This window comes from Lissotriton helveticus, chromosome 5_1, assembly GCF_964261635.1.
Source record: "Lissotriton helveticus chromosome 5_1, aLisHel1.1, whole genome shotgun sequence".
Taxonomy (NCBI): domain Eukaryota; kingdom Metazoa; phylum Chordata; class Amphibia; order Caudata; family Salamandridae; genus Lissotriton; species Lissotriton helveticus.
This window is the reverse complement of record NC_136065.1, coordinates 926,120,626-926,146,962: the sequence shown is the minus strand read 5'-3', so window position 1 is coordinate 926,146,962 and position 26,337 is coordinate 926,120,626. Positions and strand designations below refer to the sequence as shown.

General features: G+C 45.5%; 1 protein-coding gene across 3 annotated transcripts in view; it reads right to left on the bottom strand.

Moving 5' to 3' along the window:
- LOC144754997 (protein FRA10AC1) overlaps positions 1-26,337 on the bottom strand; it is a 312,415-nt gene that overhangs the window by 76,953 nt on the left and 209,125 nt on the right. For all 3 annotated transcript variants that reach the window (XM_078643391.1, XM_078643392.1, XM_078643393.1), the window contains exon 11: positions 8,968-9,010. In XM_078643391.1, coding sequence (XP_078499517.1) covers positions 8,968-9,010 — 43 coding nt within the window. The remainder of the gene's footprint in view (positions 1-8,967; positions 9,011-26,337) is intronic.

Below are 26,337 nucleotides of genomic sequence, written 5' to 3'. Positions count from 1 at the left end.
GTAAAGACCTTTCGATGAAACCCCGGATTAACGCGGTGGTCTCCTCTGTTTTTTTTTACTTATGTAAAATCCGCAAGATATCCCGTTTTCTCACTACGGAGGCTCTCACCCTGGCTTTATTGGCCCTCGTAATTTCCAGGTTAGATTATGCCAACTCCCTTTATGTTGGCATTCCTGCCTACCAGTTGAATCGATTGCAGCTGGTTCAGAACCAGGCTGCACGATTGATTTTTAAACAGCCCAGGCACCAGCATGTTCGTCCACTGTTAAAAACCCTTCATTGGCTCCCTGTAGCCGAACGTTGTAACTTCAAACTAGGCTGCACCATCTTAAAAGCGCTGGCCGGCCTCGGCCCAGCCTTCATCTCTTCTCTCCTTTACCACTATGCCCCCTCCCGTAACCTCCGATCCTCCCATCTTGCCTTACTTAAAACATCCACCTTCAAACTCAAGAAACCTGGAGGGCTCAGATTCTCGTTTCTTGCCCCTTCTTTTTGGAACGCACTCCCTTTAGAGTTTAGGCTCACCACCTCTCACCCCCACTTCAGGTCTGTCCTGAAAACCTACTCGTTCTGTAAAGCACATAACTAGTTCTTCCTTCTGCCCCCCGTCCTCTTGTTTTTTTTTGGTTTTTTTCTCCCCGTTCTCACCTCTCCCTATCTGTCTCCCTTTTGCCCGTAGCGCCAAGAAACCGCTTGGTGTAAGTGCGCTCTATAAGAATTTTTTACATTACATTACAGTTGTCATGATGGAAATGTGTGGGTTATATTCTGCACTGCCAGCTGCTGAAGGAAATGCTGTGCTACAAGTGAGACGTTGTTGTTGTATTATGATGAAAGACTAAAGATATGCATAATAAATCCACAGAGAATTCAATTGACACTTGCCCATTTCTTTTGCAAATTGCATACATGTTACCGGTCTGAATTCGAGTTTTTGCATCCTCAAAGCTTACAGAATGCCGCCACAAGGACAGTCAAGAAAATCGATTACAGCCCCACCTTAAGTGGTGCTCTGAGCACTGCATTGGTTGCCAGTCTGCCAGATTATTTTGTTAAGACCTTGTGCAGTAAATTATCAGGGCTCTTTTTCCTTGCTGTCACATTGACCGCTTAAGATACAAAAACATAATTCCATTTAAAGAAAATAAAGCTGAGTTCTGGGTTTCTGAAGTGGATTTCACAGACGTCCCATTGGGTACTGTCAGTGTCATCTTCAGGAATTTTGGGAAACCAGGCAAGTAATATTATGGAGCCCCCTGTTTAGAGCAACTTCGAATGTATTGCCCATGCATACTATTGGGCTACCTGTAGCCACTGATGAAGGGCTAGCATTTTTGCCTATGTGCTGCTGGCAGCCACTAAAGTAGAGTGCAGCGCAATGGGCGCAGAATGTTGGTATAGTGACAGTGAAGAAGAATTTTGCATTTATAGTCCGTGACTTGCATTTTGTATGCTCCCAGTGGCAATGACAAAATATCAAGCAATGTATGAGAATCACCTGACCAAGTGCCTCCAGTTTCAATGTGCAGCCAAGGGGAGTAAAAGCTCTGCCATGCTTGTGAAGACCCACAAAGATATGGTTGTTTGAGGTGTTCACCTCATTTGCATTGGGAGGGGTTCTGCCACTGCACCAATCTATGACTGAATACCCTCTCTCTGAGGTCTACATTAAGTGTAATGCAGTACTGAGTGCTACTATCGCTCTTGCGAGGCATCTAGATACAGATCAAAGGAATTCAGAAGTACTCAGAGAGGCTGAACACAGATGCAAACACTGTATTCTTACTTTAAAGCATGTAAGTAAACAGAGTAGCACTTAGACTCAGAGTGGCAACACCCAGGTGCTTCCCGAGCACCAGATATGTTATGTAAAACAGTGTTGAATAGCTGTAACAATTGAAATTTGTAAGAAATTAACCTGAGCTCAACCGCCGTAGCTATGGCGCGGAGAAGACAGGCTTACCTTAGGGCAATATGAAAATTATTTATGCAGTACTGAAACAGTAATGATTTCAAAATGCCAAATAAGAACAATCCCAAACTGAATTAGAAAAACAGAATAAAATGAAATTAACATAATGACACTGAAATGACATTTCAATAAGGGGAAACTGCAGATATGATTTTTTTAAAGTTTTAAGTAGAAATAGAGCCAAAAAACACAAATTGCAAATGATAGTCACTGGCCACGATAAATCAGGACCAAGGCACAAATTGAGACTGACCAAAATGGAGCGTGGGTCGGATACACCAACCAGGTCCATCCTGGTCAAAGATTTTACCTTCTGACACAGTCCTTTAAGGACCAATACGCAACATGAGTACACTATTAAAGTCCCCCAGGACCTATGGGGAGGTACTTGGAGACTCACTGGGTGTCAGGCAAAGGCCACCCTCAGGGTCCAGTCCAGGCCCACCTGCCACTGTTCAGCTGGGTACTTCCAGGAAAAGGTGTCTTGTAGCTTGCTATATTACTGTAGTTTGAACAGGAGGTCAGCCTTTTGACGCTTGGAGTCCACTTCTTCGTCCTGGGTTCAAGAGGGAGCAGGCCCAGCCTTTCAGGGCTCCTCTCAAGTCTCAGGTAGCAGGTCCAGTCCTCATCTGATCTTTTGCAGGTCTATCAAGAGTTCTCCTGTGGGTGCCTGAAGATGCGAATCAATGCCTGGCACTAGCTAATGGCTGAGAATGACTCCTGGGCTTGCCCTAACCAATGGAATAAGAGTTCCTCTGGCCAACCCTATCCACTCTGGGCATTTCAAGAACTAACAAAAAGAGCCCAAGATGCAGAAAGCAGCATAGACTGTGACACCTTCCAGAAATATTTCCTGGATAAGGTTGACATTATCAGGCGTGAAATAAAAAGCACGGGGGGCAGTTTAACTGAGCAGCATATCGATCTAAAACCAACGGTTAGCTGCTTATTATCATTTCCCCCCATGGATCTGCTAACCCTTGAGTCACTGATGAGAAAGACGAAATCGGGCTCTCCAGCAGATCCATGCCCCCCAAGCATTTTTTGCTTGGCAGGCCCAATTTTAGAGAACCATATTCTAGCCACACTTAATAAATCCCTAAGTACTGGCAGGCTCCCAACTGGCTTCAAGGAAGCCCGTGTAAGACCGCTGTTAAAAAAAGTGGGGGTAGACCCCAATGTCTTAAAAAATTATCGACCCATATCCCAGCTGCCCTTCCTGTCTAAAGTACTCGAACAGCATGTACTAAAATCTCTGTCAAGCTATCTGGAGTCTAACCATCTACTCCATGAGAGGCAGGCAGGCTTTCGTGCACACCACAGCACCGAGTTGGTCATGCTCTCGGTGCTGGATGAGCTCAGAAGGATGGCTGACAGTAAAAGGCCGAGCGCCCTGATTCTGTTAGACCTATCAGCGGCGTTCGATACTGTCAGCCATCCCATCCTGCTGAACAGGCTGGCTGGGTTCGGGATCCAGGGCCTAGCCCTTCGGTGGCTGGAATCATTTCTATCTGGGAGAACGCAGAGAATCCAGATGGGAGATAGTGTATCAGGAGTGGGAAGCCTGACTTGTGGCGTCCCCCAGGGCTCAGCACTATCCCCACTCCTGTTTAACATATATCTACAGCCCCTGATTAACACACTAGCGGGAATGGGCTGCCAGGTATTTAATTATGCCGACGACACACAGCTGCTGCTGGGCATAGATGATACAACACATGCCCAGTTGCACGCGCAAGATATACTCAGATACACGGTCCACTGGATGTCCATCAACCAGCTCAAAATCAACCACGAAAAGACAGAGGTGCTGATAATACCATCCAAGTGCTCCTCCTGGAGCGATATGTACTGGCCCCAGGAGCTGGGCCCAACCCCACAGCCAGCAGCCACGGTCAAAAGTCTGGGTATTAAATTGGACAGCGGCCTCTCAATGACCAACCAGGTTTCCACCGTGGTTGGCACTTGTACAGGTCTTCTAAGACAGTTGCGTAAACTAGTCCCTCTTCTCTCCCAGTCGATGCTACGCACAGTGGTCTCGGCCACCATAGTGTCAAGGCTCGATTATGGCAATGCGCTCTACCTAGGCCTGCCAAAAATATTAACAAACAGACTTCAGGTAGTCTTAAACGACGCCGCGAGACTTATCTTCAATCTCCCGCGGAGAACGCATGCCTCTCCACTATTAAAAAGTCTACATTGGCTACCAACCGGACAGAGGTCTGTTTTCAAAGGCCTCTGCATAGCCCACAAAGCCATTTACGGGAAGGCCCCGACCTACATCAAGGAACGGATCGAGATATATAGACCGGAAAGAAATCTCAGGTCCTCTGATGCCAAATTCCTTGTATGTCCTCGTTTTAAGCTGGCCACAATGGGAGGGAGATCTTTTTCGGTTCTATTACCGAAGCTTTGGAATGCCCTGCCTGAAACACTCCGGAAGGAGGAGAATCTACTCCGCTTCAGGAAAGCCTTGAAGACCAATTTGTTCCGAACAGCACTCAGTCCAGCTTAGGCACTCCACCCTTTCTTTTTCTCGGATGTTATGTTCTATGGTCAAAGCGCCCTGAGACCTGTAGGTGACCCGGCGCTATATAAACCCATATTAACAATAACAATAACAATTTTCATGATGGCAAACGTCTTTAGCAGCATTAAACTTGGGCTATGAGGGCTGGGTATGTGCCGGGGGAGTGTACTATGGTAGTCAAAGGGACTTATTATGCGTTTGGCGGTCCTCCTGTTGGACCGCCACCACTGGCCCCACAGAAGATCGACAATCCCGTGGTGCACTGACTGCCGGATTCAGACTTGAATCCAGGGAGTGCGGTGCTGCAGTGGTCTCATGGCGACGGCTGTGTTAGGCTCATAAGAGTGTCTTAACAGTAGACCACCGCCGTGACAGCGCATGTAGCACGTTCTTGCATTGTGTGGGACCCCTTATTTGCATGCCTGCCACCCTCTTCATGGCGGGTTTACCGCCATGAAATGAGGGTTGGATTTGAAAATTGGAATATGCTCGGGGGTGCCGCATCAGCACCCCCAGCATATTCCAGCCCCTCTCTGTTCCGCCACCACTGCGAGATCCTGGATCCTGGCAGGGGCGGTGGTCCTGTGGCGGTCCAAATGCCACACTCGAAATACACCGTGCAGGAATGGGGGTGCAATTCCAGAGGGGCACAACATGTGCCCCCCCACATGGTAGGGACCCCTTACTTGCATGTCTGCCACCCTCTTTATGGTGGGCTTACCGCCATGAAATGAGCAGTGGATTTGCAAATTGGAATATGTTTGGTGGTGCCGCATCGGCACCACCAGCATATTCCTGCCCCTCTCCGTTCTGCCACCGCTGCAAGATCCTGGATCCGGCAGGGGCGGTGGTCCTGTGGCAGTCCAAACGCCACACTTGAAATACGGCGGACTAACCGGCAGTGGAGCAGTGGCCAGTCTGCCACAGGGAGTACGAAGGTTCCAGGACCGCCGTACTCGGAATAAACCCCAAAGTGTCACACCACATCTAACACTAAAATCCAGTTTAAGGCAGCCCCTTAAATGCACAATAAATGCAGAGACAGAACCCTGATGGAACAAAAGCATATTTCTTCTGCAACCAGACAGTGGCTCCACAAGAACTGACCTGGCATCCTGTTCTCTTCACTTTTAAGTGTGCCCCTAATTTTTTACGTGAACACAGCAGACCCGCCAAGCAGTGTTTAACAATCATGGAGGATTTTTCACTGTAGTGTCAAAAAGAATACCCAGGGTCCCCACCCTACGTGTTCAGAAAATTCATCTCTGTCCATTATGGGAAACCAATTGGTTGGCCCTGGAAGACATTCCATACCCAATTTAAGGCTAATCACTGGCTGTGAGAAGCTAAAGGGCAAATGTAAAGAAGCTACCAGGAACTTCAAACAGGTAAAAGGAAACTTTCTAAGATACTTTTCCTTAATATTTAATAAAAATCAGACTTTATAATTGAATTGGATCTTTAATTACTATTCAAAATAGTTCTTTAATTGTTTTTTAGCTGGCCCCTTTCTCAAAATACAGTATTAATGTTTAATATTGTTTCCTAGTGTTTCTCTACAGCCAGCCAGCCTTCCTACAGTGAAAATATATTTTGGGTGATAATTACTGTAAGGACATGCTATCATTAAATGGTTGCATGTCCTACTTTTATATACTATGTACCCCGCCTTATGGGCTACAAGGGCCACATAGGGGTGACTTATTAATATTGAACAGGGAGATGTTAACTTGTCATTAGGGTTTATTTTGGCAAGTTGAATTGCAGTTGTTCCACTTCTACAATCAGGCTACAATGGAAGTCATGAAGCCATGGTCACAATGTCACTGTAGTGGGTATCACAATAGGTGCTGCAGTCGAATAGTGATATTCTAACTTCCAGGCCCTCATTACAATTTGTGCCATATATGAGAGACTTACAAGTTAACTATATGCCAATTCAACCATGTTATATGGGGGAGCACAAGAACGGTACTACTGGTTAGCAGAGAGTTCTAAACCCAGAAAAAGTATAGGGTCCAACAAAAGATAATAACCTGATTTCCTACATTCATGTTCAATATTAAGCATAGTGTTAAGCAAAAGAGGCAATGCTAAATTATACCGTTCTTGTTTTATGATGGCAAGCAAAATACAGACCTAGAAAAGACGTTGCACTGCATGTACTGCAACTGAGTTGGGAGACATGGCTCTTCTACATCCAACTAATCTTGATTTTGTTAGTTTGTGTTGAAAATGCATAGCGAGGACATTGAGCACGGTATTTCTTTTATAGATTCAGCACCATTTCCGCCGCACAATAGCAGTAGATAGTGACATTCGGCTGTTGACAGCAATCAGTGAGTTCTTATTCAGTATATACGATGCTTGTTCTTGCGTGTTGGCATTTCGCGCATCACTGCTCGTCCCTCTAACGAGTTTGAACACATTGCCCCAAGATTACCGGGTTGGTTTGTGGCATTATTTGTGTGTCACTCCATTTTTCTTCACTTGTCTTTTCATTCTGCGAGCACTTCCTCGTCTTTTTTTTTTATTCAGTTACACCTATCATGGTCAAACACTAGTTCGTTTATTTTCTTTTTTCATGTGTATGTTTCACTCTTAACAGGATTTCAGGTTTCTTGCCAGTGTAAGCATATACAGGTGATGCAGGTCTTCGGGCCTTTTCTGAACGTTAAGCTGCTTGTAATCATTATGTTCGTGAACAACAGTATTGTAATATGATAATTTGTTTATCGTTTTTACAGTGGATCCTGAAGAAGGGATGTCTCAGATCCCAAAATGCATTGAGCTGGGCTGGGCATTTTTTGCCGAAAATGCATTAGATTGTTACAGAGTGGCAAATTATCTGATTTCAATGTATATTCATTATTGATTTTCAGTTGCTTTATTGCTTGATATGTATATTTTACGTGTGAGTAGACACTGTTATTCAATTGACTCTACTGTCATTGGTGATAATAATACTCATACGTGTTCAAAGTAATTGTGTGCCTAGTTTGCTTTTTGTATTCAATTTGGTGGAGTTTGATTCTATATACCCCGCTGTGCACCCAGTACACTGGTGAACATTCACCTGCAGAGCTACATGTATTCGAGGCTGGCTGCCTCTCACTGGGTAGCACGCAACATTGATTCAAATGCGAATAATCTTTTCCTGTGATATAAGAGGTGTGCGCTGACTATTTATCTATAACAATCATCTACATCCAACATCATCTATCCTCTTACACTCTGTTTAGCTGTTAATCACGTTTGGCCCTGAACCTATAGACACAATGACGCGTTTTAAAAATTGTATGATCCATATTAACAACTGGATGGGTAATAACAATTTACAGCTCAACGGTAGCAAGACACAGATCATCCTGTTTGGGAAGGCCGATGAGTACTGGTCCAGTGACTTGTGGCCCCAAATGCTGGGCCCATGCCCATCCCCTAAACAAGCAGTGCGCAATCTTGGAATAACGTTTGACAATAAGCTGTCAATGAAAATTCATGTGAATCTTGTAAAAGGCACTGGCTATGGGATTATGCAGAAACTACGCAAAATCTTCCAATGGATTCCCATTGAATCCAGAAAACCATTGGTACAGGGACTTATTTTATTGTAAGTCATTTGGACTACGGGAATGCCTTATTAGCCTCCATAAACTAAGACCTTCACTCAAAACTTCAGATCTTGAAGAACACGGTTGCAGGACTTATTTTAAATCTAACACCAAGAGCCCCATCAGTTCCCAGACTGAGGACTCTTCACTGGCTCCGGGTAAAAAAAGAGAGGTCGTTTTAAAATTCTATATCTCGCCCATAAGAGCATACATGGAATCGGACATAGTTACTAAGTAAAAAGCTAAATTGGTATCAGCCAGGTAGACCGCTAAGATCTAGCACAAAACATCTCCTTATCCCACAACGAATTCGCACTGTAAGAAACTGTGGTCGAATCTTTCTCTTTTCTCGTCCCTGACCTTTGGAATAAGCTCCAGTCTCATCTTCTTTCCATCTCTGACCACAAGCTTTTTCGCAGGGAACTAAAAACCTGGTTATTCAACCATCAATAATGCTGTTCAGATCTGATCTCTAGCCTATATGGAGTCTTCGCAAGCGCCATGAGACCTTTCAGGTGATTTGTGTGCTTAATAAGTTCCTTTGAGTTTGACTTTGGCTGGTCCTCCATGCCTGTAAGGCTCTGTTGTGGTGAATGTGGCAACAGAAAGGTGTTTGCTCCTAATTTTAGAGAGTTCCCCTCTCCCAGGAAATTTAAAAATCATCTCCATTGGGTATGTGCTAGCATTGAAATCAGGGTTGTTTTTATTTTTTAGCAGTTTTCCCTTACAATAATTTCCCATCCTTCCTTGTTTATTCGTTATGCTACACTCATTGCACCCATATGAAACACTGTCAGATGTAAGTAAACATCTTTCAATAAAGCGATCATACATATGGCGATATATACCTTACCTGTGATGAAAATTTAGTTTATATGAGCATTCTGAACAAAGTCCTAAAAAAAAAGAACAAACATTAAAGAGGCAAACATACACATGTTTTTCTGAACATGTATGATAGACATCATGTGACAAGGTACCGTTCCTTTAAATAGGAATTGTGCAACGTTTCCTATTATGGTTATATCCCAAAAAACATTTGACAAACAGGTTTACTGTTTCTTCATTTAAGAGCCTTTGTAGACTGTGCTAAAGAGCTGGCTATATGCATTAACAATATGCAGCTTTCGCCTTTGCTTTCAATTTCAAACATTGCGTTTAAAACAATTCTATTAAAATTACAAAAAGAACACAGGTTAGGCATTTTCTTAACAATCATTAATAAGGTGAAAAGTATAATTGGCTCACAGTACTGCAATGGTACTTCTAAATCCACTTCGTACCAATGCCCTCTCCAAAAAGGCCTAATCACTTGTGTATACCACAAGGAAAAAGCAAAATGAAAATCTGCCATCCTTGAACGGATTGGTGACTTTGTCTCACTCTTCTGTGAGGTCAGAATAGATACCCCCATTCTGAGAAAGGGGTTGCTTTAGAGATTTCAGCCTCACTTACATCATTTCGGAAGAGGGAAACAGCCTTACTTTAAAACCTGAAGTTTTCCTCACCCCCCTACACCTCACTGGCGGCACCATATCTAACTGCTGGGGAAGAGAAGGCTGATAAGTTCAATGAAATGCGTTACTTACCTGTAACAGCAGTTATCCAGTATTGGTGTCTTTCATAGATTCACATGCCTGAATCATTCCCCGTCGTCGAGACGGGAGCCTCCGGTAAATAAAAAAGTAATGTCCTATAGACATACATAGAGAAAATAGGCCCAAGGGTCTCCCTTAGTGGCCTTTCCTTGTCCTTATGTAAAAAGGACCAAACTCTTACAGTCAGCCAATCAGCTCCGACCTCCCTCTAGGACCTCCCTGGGAGGAGCCCCAGTCCCTCAGATTTTCGTACGCACCCAACTAGGTTGGCGTAATATTGTTAGAGAGGGATGTGAGACCTTCCAGGGGAGGCGGGAGGGTTGCATGTGAATCTATGAAAGACACCAATACTGGATAACTGCTGTTACAGGTAAGTAACGCATTTCTTATCCAGTATTTGGGTGTCTTTCATAGATTCACATGCCTGAATCAGAATAGCTAGCAATCAGATATGCACCTGCGTGATGGAAATGCTCTGTAGTCACAGTAGACAATGCATGTGTCGTCATACAACATGTGGACAGCATAACAGTAACATCACAATAGCAAGGAACGTGCATACCTGGATGGCGGGATGTAGGAAGGCTCACATCACTGAAAGAGATGGCGAAGCACTGCCTGGCCCACTGCCGCATCCTTCTGAAGTTCGATATCCAGGCAGTAATGTCTGGAGAAAGTGTGCGGTGACTTCCAAGTCGCCGCTCTGCAAATGTCCAAGATTGGTACCCCAGCGAACAATGCTGCGGACGTGGACATTGCCCTGGTGGAGTGAGCCGTAACATGTTCAGTTAAAGGCCGTCCGGCCTTGTCGTGGCAGAATGCAATCGCTGAGGATATCCACCTGGAGATGCTTTGCTTCGTGAGAGGCAGGCCCACTCTTGGTCTGCTGTATGCCACAAACAGCTGTGAAGATTTCCTGAGAGCCTTAGTTTTGTCCAGGTAGAATTTTAGGCACCTCTGAAGGTCCAGAGAATGCAGCGCTCTTTCCGCTGCTGTGGACGGATTTGCAAAGAAGGACCTGAGGACAATTGGCTCGTTGAGATGAAAGTCCGAAGGGACTTTAGGTATGAATTTAGGGTTTGGTCTCAGCACTACCCTGTCTTGTCTGAATTGCAGATATGGTTCTTGAATGGACAAAGCTTGCAGCTCGCTAACTCTCCTGGCTGATGTTAGAGCGAGCAAGAGTGCTGTTTTCCAGGAGATGTGTTTGATGGATGCTCGATGAATGGGTTCAAACGGACTTTTCATGAGTTGGTTGAGTACCAGATTCAGTTGCCATGTCGGAGGGACTTTCCGAGGCCTCGGAAAGGATCTGTAGAGTCCCTTCAGGAATTGTTTGACTAGTCTACTGGACCACAGAGAAGGTCCTGTGAAAGTCCTAGTGAATCTAGAGATAGCTGCGAGGTGAACCTTTATGGATGCATGTGCCAGGCCTGACTGTGCTAAATGCAGCAGGTACGGTAGTATTTGTTCAGGGGTGACTGAGAGTGGTCTTAGATCCCGATCCACACACCACATGCAGAACCGTTTCCACTTGAGAGAGTAGGCTTTGTTTGTACTATCCGCTCTCGCTTTCGACAAGATATCCCTGCAGTCCTGCGGGATATTTAGTCCACTGAACTCCCTGTGCTCAGGAGCCAGGCCGACAACTTGAGTGATTGGAGGTTCGGGTGTTGCACCTGACCGTTGGACATTGTTAAGAGGTTCGGGTGCTGCCTCAAACGGATCGGTGACCTGATGGAAAGTCGAAGTAGATCCGAGAACCAGTGTTGTCTCGGCCAGAACGGGGCAATCAGGATTAGGGTACATGGTTCCGCCTTCATCTTCCTGAGGAGCCTCGGGATCATTGGAAACGGAGGAAAGGCGTACGCAAACGCGCTGGACCATCCGATGGAGAATGCATTCCCCAGAGACCCTTGTTGGGGATGCCAGCTTGCGTAGTGCGGACATTTGGCGTTGTCTTTGGTGGCAAACAGGTCGATGTTCGGGACTCCCCATTGAGAGAAGACGTGGTCCAGGGCGTTGTCGCTCAGCTCCCACTCGTGGGAGAGGGATCTTTGCCTGCTCAGGGCATCCGCGATAGTATTGTCTTTTCCGGGGACATAGTCCGCCTTGAGTTGGATCCCGTGTAACACTAGCCAGTTCCAGATTTTCTGCGATTCGCGTGATAGAGAGAGCGAACGCGTTCCCCCCTGTTTGTTGAGGTAGTGCATCGTCGTGGTGTTGTCCGTTTTGATGAGCACTGGGGAGTTCTGGATGCGTGGCAGGAATGCCTGTAGAGCAAGATAGACCGCCCTCAGCTCCAAGAGATTTATGTGGAGCAGTTTTTCCTGAGGGTCCCACTTGCCGCTGATTCGAAGATCTTGTAGAACGGCGCCCCATCCTTCCAAGGAGGCGTCCGTGGTGACCACCAGAGGTGTCGCCGGAAGGAGAAACGGTAATCCTACATTCAGATTTTTTCGATTCCTCCACCAAGCTAGGCTTGTGGACATTTTTGGTGTGATTTGCACAATGTCCTCGAAAGAGCCAGTGCTTTGGGTCCATTGGGTTGCGAGAGCTTCCTGCAATGGGCGCATCCTGAGACGGCAGTGAGGGATAAGGAGGATGCACGAAGACATCATTCCCATGAGGGATGTGTAAGTGCGCACTTTGATGTATGGTTTTGTCGCCACAGCCGTGGCCAGAGATAGTATCTTGTCCGCCCTCTCCTTCGAGGGAAAGGCCTTCACGCACTTCGTGTCCAGGACAGCCCCTAGGAAGGTGATCCTTGTCGTAGGGGTGGTGCAGGATTTTTTGAGATTGATGGTTAATCCTAGCCTCTGAAAAAGATTGGTGCAGGCGCAGGAGGACGCTGCCGCGTCCTCGGCTGAGGGTGCTTTCACCAGCCAGTCGTCTAGGTAAGGGAAGACTTGGTGACCCAATTGACGCAGATATGCCGCCACCGGAGCTAGGCACTTCGTGAAGATCCGCGGCGCGGACTTGAGGCCAAATGGTAGGACTCTGAACTGATAATGTCGGCCCGCCACCTCGAACCGCAGGAACTTTCTGTGACGCTTGAGGATGGGGACGTGGTAGTAGGCATCCTGGAGATCTAAGGATGTCATGAAATCTCCTTGCTCGAGAGTGCCCAGGATTTCTTGAATCGTCACCATTCTGAACGATTGGCTCCGTAGGAAGGCATTGAGTGCCCGAAGGTCTAGAATGGGCCTCCACTTGTCCTCTTTCTGTTTTACAAGAAAGAAGTGTGAATAAAACCCCTTCCCCTTCTGGGATGCTGGAACTCGTTCGATTGCTCTTTTTTGTAGCATTATAGCGAGTTCTAGGGTAAGGAGCCGTAGATGTTTGTGCGTCCGCCTTTTGGGAGGTGTGTTGGGAGGTCGGGACGTGAACTCGAGAGAGTGTCCGAATCTTATAATTTGGAGAACCCATCGGTCCGTGGTGATGTGTTGCCAATTGTCGAGGAAATGGGTCAGCTTTCCTCCAATTTGAAAGGATGTAGAGGGTGGTGGGACTGGCTGGAGTAATCGGTCACTGGCGTCCGCCAGTGCCCCTTTTGGAATTCCTGCCCCTGAAGGTAGATCGTCCGTATGAAGATTGACGGGCTTGTTGTTGTTTATGTTGGTACTGATTTTTGTTGGCAGAGGAATACGAGGACCGGTTCTGGTAGGAACCGCGATAAGAGGACTGACCTCTGGATCGGTTCCCTCGAAAGGACTGGTTCCGGGACTGTAACGTGCCTAGCGCCCTTGCAGTGTCGGTGTCCTTCTTGATAGTTTGCAGTGCCTCGTCGATCTTGTCCCCAAAGAGATGCTGGCCGTCGAAGGGCATGTCCAGCACCTTCAATTGCACTTCCTGGCGGAACGACGTCGCCTTCAGCCATCCTTGACGGCGTAGCACAGCCGCTCCGGCTAGTTGACGGAAGCCAGTCATGGCTGCATCTATCGCGCAGTCAATTATTTCCGCCGCCGAAGATTGACCTTCCGACAGGAGAGCCTTGACCTCCCCCTTTACGGCATCAGGCAGTTCCTTCAGGTATGGGGCTATGTCCTCCCAGAGTTGGCGATTGTAGCGCCCCAACAAGGCAATGGAGTTTGCGATCTTGATGTTCATGGCCGACGTGGACGTGAATCTCTTCCCTATCGTGTCCAGCTTCCTGCCTTCCTTGTCCGGAGGAGCGGACAGTGGGGAGGAAGGGTTGCGGGAGTGTTTCTGGGCCGCCTGCGTGACCACCGAGTCAGGTTTTGGGTGCCCGTTGAGGCAAGCCGCCGCCTTAAGTGGGGCTTTATATTTTTTGTCCAGGCGCGGAACAACCGCAGGCACGGAAGCGGGTGTCAGCATCAATTTCTTGCCCTGTTCCCACAAGAACTCTATGATTGGAATAGATTTGGTTGCCTTTTGTGTCTGCTCTTTGAAGTCATGCAGGAAGCAGTCCGTTTCCGTTGATTCCACTACCATATGGAATCTCTTCGCTGCCCGTTCCACAAGTTTGTGGAAGCCTGCTATGTCCACAGGTGGCGAATCCGCCTGTCGCGGTTCAGGTGAAGCCGGGGATGGCGCTACATACTCGTCATCTCCATATTCGTTATCTCCATCCTGGTCCGAGTGGACCGAGTGGACTTCCTGGACTTCTCCTTCCTCCAATTCTTCCTCCTCCTCGTCGTCGTCCGAGGAGTCCATCACCTGAGGCTGGGTCTCACGGTGGGGTTGGGGTTGAGTTTGAGACCGTTTTGGGGCAGACGCTGGTGTATGGTCTACCGGTGTCTGATGACCACTGTCCGCATCCGGGAATCTTTGCTTGTAGTCTTGCACAAGGAACCGCAGGTCATTGACCAGAGTTGCCGGCAGGCATATCATGGGGGTGACCTCCGTGCGGACACTAGTGTGGATGGAGTGTTCCTGAAAAGTTAGGTCCTCCTGCTCCTCATCTGTGCTTTGGCACTTGACGTTGAGGTCCGAGATGGAGGTAGCTGGACCCAAGTGGTCATCCTCTTCGGACTCCTCACTTTGGAAGATGTCGTGAGGTGGTTGCATCTCCACTTTGCTCGGAGACGTGGTTTCCGGGGTAATTTGCGTTTTTCTAGACTTGCTAGACGCAGCATGCGTTCCTGTCGACGTCGAGTGCGTCGTCGACGGCGGTGGCATGAGGGTCGGCATCTCTACTAGGTCGGATTTTTTCCATGGTTCCGATGCCATCTCCGACGACGAGTCTTCTTTCGTCGTCGACGACGACCCCTTCGTCGACGGTAACTTCGTCGACGACGACGGTTCCTTCGTCGACGGTTCCTTCGTCGACGGTTCCTTCGTCGACGGTTCCTTCGTCGACGGTTCCTTCGTCGACGGTCCCTTCGTCGACGGTGTCTTCGTCGACGGTGTCGGCGTCGACGGGGTCTTCGTCGACGGTGTCTTCGTCGACGGTGTCGTCGTCGACTGCGTGGACGACTGTACCTTGGTCGTCGACGACTTCGATGACGATGTTGTCGTCGTCGGTACCTTCGTCGACGGCGAGCCCGCCGTCGACGGTGTCTTCGTCTGTGAGTTCTTCGACGACGGTGGGCTCGTCAGTGACGATGCCGTCGTCGATGGTGTGGTTCTCGTCGTCGACAGGGTCTTCGTCGTCGACGACGATTGCAGTAATATAATAGAGGAAACAGGTCTACCTGATGATGTTGAGGAAGTAGTCGTCGTCGTCGATGCTGAAGGCGATGACGCTGATGTCGTCGACACAGTGGTAGTGACAGAGGTTGTTTTGTGGGTCTGTCTGGTAGACGATGGAGCAGGTCTTTTGAAGGTGTGATCAGCCTGAACAGACACTGAAGATGACGTAGATCTCGCCTCTGAAGACTTTTTTGTCTTCTTAGGAGGAGTGTCTGAGGGGCCCGGGGAAGATACCCTAGGCCTCTTTTTAGAGACTTCTGAGCTTTTGGAAACACTGCTCTCAGAAGATTCAAGATTGTCTCTAACCTTCAGCCTGTCCAGCCAGATGAGAAGGCGTCCTTCCCTGTCTCTCACAGTCTTTTTAGGGAAAGACCTACAGATCCTGCAGTTGTCCGAGACATGATCTGGGTAAAGGCAGTACAAGCATAACTCATGCTTATCATCCACATGGATCCTCTTCTTCCCACAGGAAGAGCAGGCCCTGAACAGGGCTTTCTTCTGTGACTCCGACATGGAAGAAGTTTGTGGAAAGAAGCCACTTACTGCAAACAGTGTAGTGAAGAATCCTTGAAGGTTTGAGAGCGAGGAATCACTTTTGAAGAAAGTTTAGATGAGTATAAGTAATCTTGAGCAGAGCTCAAGCTGGAGACTCCCTAGCACAACGTGCGGTAGAAAATCTGAGGGACTGGGGCTCCTCCCAGGGAGGTCCTAGAGGGAGGTCGGAGCTGATTGGCTGACTGTAAGAGTTTGGTCCTTTTTACATAAGGACAAGGAAAGGCCACTAAGGGGAGACCCTTGGGCCTATTTTCTCTATGTATGTCTATAGGACATTACTTTTTTATTTACCGGAGGCTCCCGTCTCGACGACGGGGAATGATTCAGGCATGTGAATCTATGAAAGACACCCAAATACTGGATAACCACAATGACCCCCATTAGTGCCAGGCTGGCGATTCAAAGAGACTGGGGGGGTTGCAGCAATGTGAAGTGGGTACCACAGACACGACCTAAGGAGTTGAGCCTTGAGGGCTCAGTCATTTACGGTAGTACATCTTTGAAAAATCCAACTTCATGGGCTTTTGTTTCATACATGAAGTGAATGCCAGAAAAGACACAACACCCTCAGGCTGAGAAGCTGCAAAAGCTTGTGGACGCACAGCTAAATGGGATGCTAAGGGATCCTTCAGCACAGGTGCCACAATCAAAGGTGAAAATGCAGACTGGGGGTCTCTTTCACATAGAAGGGTAAAAAGAGGTGAAGACATGCCTTATCCCACACTTTGCAACATCCAGGATTCAACATTAGGCCCAGCTGCTAAAGTCTTAATGAAAATCCCGAAGGAGATAATGCACATGAGGTAAGGAGGAACCCCTAGATCAGGCTGCTTTATGTAATAAAGATAGGAATTATGAAGCCTGAGTCCTTACTATCCCTGATATTCCTACCACACTAGGCCATATAATTGTTTGGTCCCTTCAGGGGCCCTCGGGTTATATTAAGGATTGAGAAGCCTGAAAACGCCTCGCCAAAATTGTCAGAGGACCAGCAGGGAACAAGGGTTCGATACCTCTTTTGAGATAAAAATAGATAAAATGTCCTGCCATTTGGGTCAGTGTGAACCAACTGGTACAACATCTGCTCAACCAATGATAAGTCTAGTTTCCAAGGGCTAAATGTGAGCTGTCAGAACTTATGGTCAGGATCCTTGTACCAGCTTTTGCGCTCTAGTGTTTATTGCACTTGTTTTTCCTGTGATTCTCCCAGCTTGTATGATAGGAGCTGTGGTAACTGAGGGCCTTGTATGGTAACTAGTTCACTTGCATGGTATCTGCACTAGCAGCACAGAGAAAGGATTTGGGGGAGGATGAAATGTGTTTGACAGGATCCCAACCAAAAGAATGAAATGTTTAGTAGACCAGCATAGCACATTACAAGGAATGCCAAAGAGGGCACATTGGATAGGAAAGGTTCTTCATAAATCATCTTGATTCAACCCCAGGATGGACATCACACCAGCATTCTACACTTCCTTCAGAGACATGGAAGTCCTGTTACAAAAAAGGTGGCCAAGCTGAGAAGGCAAAGGAAAAAGGCATTGTGAACAACCAGCCTAGCTTACCTTTCACTTTCATGCACAGAAGTGTCACAGTTTCTGAGGCAGATGAATAGCAAAGATTTCTGTCGCTATACAAATTATTTTTAAGGGACCTATTTGTTTATGATTCACAAAGAAGACTGTATGTGGCATATTTGCATACCAAACACTGCAGGCGTAGCTAATGAGTGAATGCTCTTTGTTGCTATGAAAGTTACAGATTACGGGCCACATGTATCAACCAATTTTGCGTTCACAAGTGGGCCGATTCGTAGAAACGGCCAGTTCGCGAATGCAAAAAGGCTTTTTACATGTATCAAACCCTATTTTGCGATTCGGTAACCTGTTACCGATACGCAAAATGGGTTAGCTATTCGCTATTTGGAAGGGGCGTGTTTAGGGCGTCCCTCCAAATAGCTATTCGCAGAGGTATATATGAATGTTTTGTGACAGTGAATGCATCGCAAACCATTTGCAATTTACCACCAACTTCAAGTTGGTGATAACCCATTCTCAAACGGGAAAGGGTCCACAAGAAACTCCTTCCCCTTTGGGAATGGTGGACGAAAATGTTTTTTAAGAGCAGGCACGCAATTCGTTTTCCTTTAAGGGAAACGGGTTGCATTTACAAAAAAAAGGATTGCTTAATTGAAAAGCAATCATGGACAGAGTGGTCTGCTGACCCCAGCAGGCCACCATCCCTGTGTTTTCAGCGATGCCTAGGGAGTCGCAAATTTCGGTTTACCTCATTATTATTAATGAGGTAGGTCGATTTGTGAGGCACTACAAATCCCTAAATGAAACTCTTGGAGTTTCATAAATTTGGAATTCGCTGAAAATCGCAATTAGGTAATCGCTATTCCAAATGTTGATGCATGTGGCCCTATATTACTTGACTGTGGTGTCATCCAGCACACATTACAGCCCAAGAACAAGTACAAGTAATTTCCACGGGCGTCAAAATTGTTTATGACTTTACTCAGTCCAAAGATGCTCCCACTCTGCTCCCAGAATGGAAGGCTGTCTTACAAGTCTTGAAGAAGGGGCCTGAGATTTTAAAGTACTTGGGATCCACATGGAGATACAACCACCCAAAAAATACAGACCCTCAGTCTGTTTAATCTATTAGAAGTCGTTGGTACAATTATCAAATTATAAAACATTTCAGCTGTTGTGCAGTATGTGGCAAGCAGAATCTACCCTGACCCACATCCAAATTCTGATATTTACCCCCCAAAGTGCCACAAATGTTGTGGAAACAACATCAATCTAGTAGGTGGAGTAGTGGTGGGCTTACCAGCCTAGTGAGGAAGATCAGAATGTCACTGCAGCTGCAAATGGGAACATGTTCACCTCGGGGCAGAACCCACCAACTAAGCCACAGATGGCCCACTTCAGAAAATCTTCATGACCAAGAACCAGTATGGTGAAGACAACCATCCCACTGAGTGAGGAATGAAATCCAGGAGGAGCTTTTGGCACAGGCAGAAAATTGCAGTTTTATATTTCTTTATTTTGATATTTGTTTTTCTTTAGAGTCGAGTGGCGTAAATCTCCTTGTTGGCATGAGGTCTAATTGCAATCTAGCTACGCAGCTGAATGCATATATGCTGGCAGGAGTGTTAGCACCCAAGGTAACAACGAAAACCTTGATGGAAAAGTCACAAAATTATAGGTTTGCCCACTAGTAGATGTTGAGTAAAACCATTTTCTATAAAACAAACATCCCCTGCTGGAAATTGAAAGCATACAGTGCAATTAGGTTCGACATACCACAATACTGACATTACATGAGGAGTGATGGACACGGCTAGTATAGGAAGGATGTTAAGACACATAATACAGGAAGCACTTCTATTTTTCAACAAAGAACTTAAAAGCACACCTGGGCGCAAATACGATTTCTTCCCCAATCTGTTACCAGTTTTGTTTTTTTGTACCAATCGGGTTGAAGCCTGCTGTTAGGATGGTACCACTTATATCTGTTGATTTTTATATATTTGCAAGTTTTGCCCAGGTACAATTAGATCTTTCACCATTCTTTGCACTGCTTCGAAATGGGCCTTTGCCAGACTGGCACAAATCTTTTGATAAGTTATTTTCGCCTTCCGTCCAAAGGACCCCCACCATTTTGTGCCACATTACTTAGTCAAGATGCTCTTTCTCCTCATCAACTTTCAGGCATTACTGCCATGTAATGGTAGGATAGGAAGTTGCTTCTATAGCTGTGTAAAAGTAGTTTCTCTTGTAGGTGTCGAACATAGCAAGTGCCAATCCCTGTGCGTTTGCACTCTCTCTCTAGTTCCCTTTGTTTAGGTCTCGCTAGAGCCAGCGCATGCGCTGGATGGCGAGACATTTAGTAAGCTTTTTTTTTAAAGTGCTACCAAAGGCAGCCACCAGCTTGCTATTACGCGCACAAGCGCGCGCCATGATCCGCCTCTCCAATGTTCTGTTTCACTTTCGCGCAGGTGCTCACGACTCCCGTTCGCGCCCGCACAACATTACCGGCTTGTTTAACTAGCAGTGCGAGGCACGAGCGCGCTTGTTGCCCTTTCTGGATTTCTCTTTCTTCCGGCAGTTTGTCTCTGTTTTAATCTCCAACTTCCCTTTCCATTGACTGTAGGATTCTATTATGCACATCTTTCTGCCTCTTTGTCTTTCTTTGTTCATCGCTCTCCTTGTTCTGTCATCCTTCAGATTTTCCTTACCTCCGAACATATTCCTTCTCATCTAGCTGTCCTTTAATCCTCTCCCCTGCCTATTCATCCCTCATTCATTTGGCCATCGTTCAGTTTGCCTGCTCTGTTATCTTTCAGTTTATTTCCATTGTTCTGTATTTTGCCCAAGTATCTAAGCATTCATGTATGCAACACTCCACTAATGTCTCTATCGCCCTCCCTCGCTAAATGTCATCTTCGAGTCTGTACCTTTGCCCTCCCATCCTTCTATCTGCCTGCCTTTCAAAGAGACGTTTACCTGACAAGCGTGGATGTGTTCTTATCTCTGCCTACATGTCTATCTTTCCTGTATGATCTGCCATTCTGTCAATCATTCCACCTGCCTGCCCAATTCTCCATCTGTATCTCTCTCATCAGTGAAATGAAGAAAGGCTTTTTCTAGTTAAAAGTAAGAAAGATGTCACAGGAAATTAGAAATCACAGAAATACCGTTAACAATTTACAACAAAGGTGTATGATGATAAACGGATAAGACCGACAATATTATTTTAGATTTAAATTAATAACAAAACATATCATTTATTCCGAGTGTAGCAAATGACAATTTTGCTGAGCAGTGGGTCTCTTTCCTAGAAAATAACATTCAACAAATTATAATATAGTAATCTACACATTTAAGGTGACTAACAAGCTATATAGTCAGAACAGGCCAAACATGCTACTTTTTCTATAAGACGATTGCCGTTCTATAGTGGGAATGTAGATGTGCACGGGATTTGATGTTAATAATGACTTTAACTGAACATACAAGACCTTTTATGTGAACATTTATATTGAACTTTCAGATGCTCCCAGTGCATTTTGGGTTGGAAATGTGTTTGTGCTGTGTGTAAGTGAAAACAGGTCTTACTATTCCAGATCAGAAGATGCAATCAAGTTAATGGATAAATATGAATAAAAATGAGGAAAATTACATTTGTTAGTAGTCAATGATTTCAGAAGATTTTTAGATCAAATATGGACAGGTCACATGTTTTATGAAGTATGCAACAGCTTCAACAGCAGTGTGGATTGCTAATCCATTCATGACCCCATAATCTCTCTGTGCACCCTCTAAGACAGTGGTTCTTAAGGTTTTGAGTGCTGTGGACCCCACTGAATCATTACTGGAATCCAAGGACCCTCACTGAGTCATTAGTGGAAGACGGGGTTACCGGGCCCAAGCAATTTCTATAATTCGGACCTTAAAACAATACACACAAATACAACAAGCATTGGCATAGCCAATAGGTCTCGCCTTTAGGGCCTTAAGTATTTAGTTATGCAGCACAATATCCTTGGTGCAACAACATCAACTGTTGCTTGGCTAAACACTTATAAGGTCCCAAAGGCGAGACCTATTGGCTATGCCAATGCTTGTTTTATACAAACAGCCAACAGGCGTGGGCTTTGTAACTGATGGCTAAAGAGTCAACAAGAGGGCATTGAACCTGGGAAAGAACTAAGAGTAAAGCAGACACCACAAAAGTAACCTAATTCAATTATGATGGCCAGGTTCTTTCCCACTCTTAACTCGCGGTTCTATTGAAAGAACTGATTAAATGAGAATGAGGAGAAAGGCCGCTCTTGCAGCTTAGACCTAGAGATCACGTTGAGGTAAACTTTCAGGTCAAATCTCACATCACTCAAAAAACTGAGAGCAAACAGAGAGCAGAAGGTTCTTGGGTAGCCCACTTAGCAGTCTGACATGTTTTTTGACAGGCAGATGTGTGGAGAATGTCACAGATACCACCTTATAACCGGTGTAGTGAGCCTTGACACTGAATGTTGGTTGGGCTAGATGTAGCATATATCAATGAGTGATGCATTTACATTATCCATAGTGCACTGGCTGCGTCGACAGTCACTCGACTGCCTCCAGAGGCCACAAGAGTTAGTCTGGTGCATATATGTCTCTGGCCACGTCCAGAAAGAAAGTCAGTTTCTCAGGAGACGTGTTCCAGCTGCGCAGTGGTTGTCAGGGGTGTACCAATCTCCCTCCATTCATTAAAGAAGTTCTCTTCACAGGGAGAGAAGGATGTGCTACTTCTTCTGAGGTAGAGGAAGTAAATAGGAAGATGCGACCGAACAAGGCCTATGTGAAGGCACCAAGGGATACTTTCTGATCTTATAGAGGACTGTTGGTGTCAGTGAAGTTGGGGTGGTGGTTAAAACATTTGTCACCTTTAAGTCCAAGAAGCAAAGAGATCACAACTGTTGCTCAGTAGAGTTACAAAAACTTCCCTAGGTGGACAACCACAGGCGTTGAAGTTAGGTGGACAATTTCCTGGACTATTTCCTGCTCATGAGATGTGTGGATTCATCTGCTCAGGCTGTTCACCCTGATGCGGTTGATCTTTGCATGCATAGATTAGCAAGAACATGGCCAGTTGCAATGCTCTTACCTGAAAAGCCACTTGCATCAGGCAGTGAAGGCGACAGTGGAAATTAGAACAGAAGAAAGAGACTCCACAATAAGCCCCAAGAGAGTCATGTTGGGCATTATGCAAGGAATTCTCTAAGCACAAGTGAAGCAGGTGCCCACCAACACCGTTTGACAGAAAAAAGTGAACTAGGGAGGGTGCACGCAAGTTCAGCGATGGAGGCATGATGTGCATGACACGCATGCATGTGTGGTACCAGCACACAAAATACTCTATTAGCAGGTACGGAAGCAGGTCCTTACCCCTGCCGCTAGATGCCAAAGATACCCCCGAGGTGAAAATGGAGAAGAGCCAGGACAGAAAAGTAAATGTCATATGAATATCAGTCTGATGATACACCTTAAAATACAACACAAAGAGTGTCCCCTCAGTCACACAAAAGGTAAACTGAGATCCAAACCCAGGTAAACGACTCCTGACGGGGATGATTACAGCCGGGGCATTTGAATTAATGCTCTGAATGCTTAAAGATTGACCATTTTGAGAAAGTGGGGCAGTAGCTGATTACACAATCTGGTGGCATGATAGACAAAGGACCTGTCAAAGCCCATTTATATTTCAATTTAGGAATACAAAAGAGCAGGTGTTGATAGAGCACACTTCTTTAACTGGGACATTTAATTGAGGTCTAGCATTACTAAAAGAGGTTCTGCAACCCTACTCGGTGAGTGATATAGTTATCAGTTTGACGTATAAAAGCTGCTGTACCTCTACTAGGGAGTCAGTGTTTTCTTGGTGGTGAGCAAATATTCGGGACGGAAGGTTCTGAATGAGCAAGACTCACGAGGACATTATTCCTTTACAATCATCAACCAGTGATCATTCAACTGCTCGATGAAGAGACTTTACTGGCGCTGGAGTTGCACCTCCAAATTTAAAGACCTGGAAACACAATCACTGTGCTATTTATTGCATAAGCAGGGATTCATTAGTAAAAAAGAATAAACGTAAAAAACCAACAATACATGGTCTAGCCCTGTGTGGGTATTTTACGCGCTAAGAGCGGTAAAATGTGAGGAGGCGCTGTGTCTTAGCACATGAAAAGCAAAGGCTCGGGCCATCCAGGCTCATTCTTTGAATGTGACTCTACTCATTAAAATGTTTGGCCTTAGATGTACTTTACACGAGAGAACTCACTATGAATGAACCCTGCTAGTTTAAATATAGCCTGTGTGCCCGAGTTTCACTCCTATTTCAGAAAGGCGTTTGTACAAACGTTAGACACAACTCAAAGGCGCCTCTTTTGGTACATTGTGGGCTGGTTATTCTACATCATACTCCAGGAATGAATTGGTGAGGGTGTCACGCGCCTCAGTAGGAGTACGCACTGGCAGTTGTGAAAGAACGCATGCGCCGAGACTAACTTATAAATACTTACACACGTTAGCTGCCCAGGGAGCACCTGTTTAATGCCTTTGTTGTATACTGAGAGGATCCATTGCATTGACACTACACAGTACACTCTAAACTGGCTTGTTTTATATTTTCTTTAAACAACAGGAGAGTCAGGGTATTTAGGACACTCCTTTACCCCAATTAATTCTATTATAACAACATAGGAGTGACTCAATGGTGCTGTTATGAAAATTCACCACAGCAACCAAAACACAACGCCAAAAAGAACAAAAGCAAAGAAAGATAACCAGTGAAGTGTTGAATAAAGAAAGAAACCTTATTTCTTAGAAGAACCCTCACTCACCAACCTGGTGGTGACATGCTTCATCATTGGGTTCCCACTGGGGGAACCGAATGTCCCCCAGTGTGCTACAACGCCTGCTTTGCAGCGGAGCAGGTTATTGTAATGGGATAGTGTATTGTGCTCAAGTGAAATTAATGTGAAAATGTAAAAGATAACAGCTGTACCCTAAACAATTTTATTAAAAGGTCATTTGGTATCATTAAAAACTAGTGAACAGGACACGCAGTAGTCTAATTATTTGAACCACTGTGTCCTTAGGAAGTGTAGGTTGACATGTTTCAGCTGTTTAATGCTCTATTCAGCTCAGCTTTCTTCAAGACCAGAACAATTATCCCCGATGGTCCACGCACGCTAAGGTGTGTCCTATCCGTGAGGATATTAATGTGAAAAAAAGGAAAAAAATCACGGTATTACCCGTGTAGGCACTACTAGGACTCCCCAGGGGCCAGAACCTGTGAAGTATAAAACCATTATGTTAAATAACAACAAAACTGTCCCATCTGGTTAAGTTACATAATCACCAGAAACCAACATCGTTCTTTTTACTGATTTTTTTACCAAAAAACGAAGAAGTTTCTCCTTTGCAACACCTAGATTCACTTCAATGTGGTCAATTAGACTACAAACACAATTGTAATACAGTTAGCATTAGCACACTGTATGTTTTAAATGGAAAAATTGGCTAATTTCAGATATCCAAAAAGGATTATATACACTCCTTTCGGCCGGCAGACTATCGATTATGGTCTTACCCCCAATGCAAGAAAATTTCATGAAAAAGACATGACATATAGTGCGTACCCCAATTAAAATATCCTTATCACCAACCCCTCAGCAGAAGGGGGCTTAGGATCATACATACAATTAAAAACAGTAACACAGAAAATCAAGGCTCACTCACAACACGAGTTCGTCGTGCATACACCATGGGCTTACGGAGGGGGTTCATCTTCACGTTGTTTCCAATCTGTGAGGCAACAAAATTATCACGATAAAGGAGCTGCCAAACTAGTTAAATACCACGCAATGAAATACCAGACCATCGGCCATCAAAGCGTCCCCCTTACTTGGTTTACAACGACTCCCCTCCTTCAACCTAGTCAGTACACATCCGTAGCCCGAATAACAACTAGTTGGGCTGAGTTGCGGAAGTAAATGGAGTTCCGTCCGTGTCACATGACCGTCACGTGTCTGCGTCACTACAGAGCAGCTCTTAAAGCTATAGTGACTGCTATTACCCTACAGTAAAAAAACTGCTTTTCCAAAATGTATATTAATGTTGTTTCAAAGCAGTATTTGTACATCACATGGCCTGCATGTAAATTAGGTGTAAACGAGTCAGCGAAATATTAATAAAAATTAATTTTCGAAGACGACTTAGAAACAACTCTTACAAAGAATATATGTATATCGCCATGTCATTCGGGGTGTGTTTTACCTGTAGAAAGTGTGGTGTCAATTTAGTGTTACTCTTTTGACATCGGCTGTTACTCCGATGCTCACAGATGCGGAGTTTAATCCATCTTTTTGTCATCCCTACATATCTCAGCCCACAAGGGCAGGTAAGCAAATAAACAACATTACAGGAGTTACAATTTGTGTGGTTACGCTGTTGCCATTGACTACCAGGTTTGCGATCCAGTGTTTTGGTACTAGTTGTTAAATGACAGACACTGCATCCACCGCAAGGAAAATGCCCATTAATTGGCGGTAAACCCCAGGTGTTAAGTACACTGACCATGTTCTCCTTTTGTTGTTTTCTTGGGCGAGTGTGAACCAAAGAGTCCTTCAGGCTCCTTGCCCGTTTATACTCCAGTGTTTGTTAATACACAGGCTTATAACATTGGACACTGAATTGAACGTTGTTACACATGTTAGGGGTACCTCAGTTGATGTATCTTTGGGGTAATCTTCCAGCAAAGCATCCCTATGCTGGTTTCGTGCCCTCTTAAAACTTTTTTGCAGCAAATGATTTGGGTAACCTCTCCATTGTAACTTATCAGTGAGATCCTGG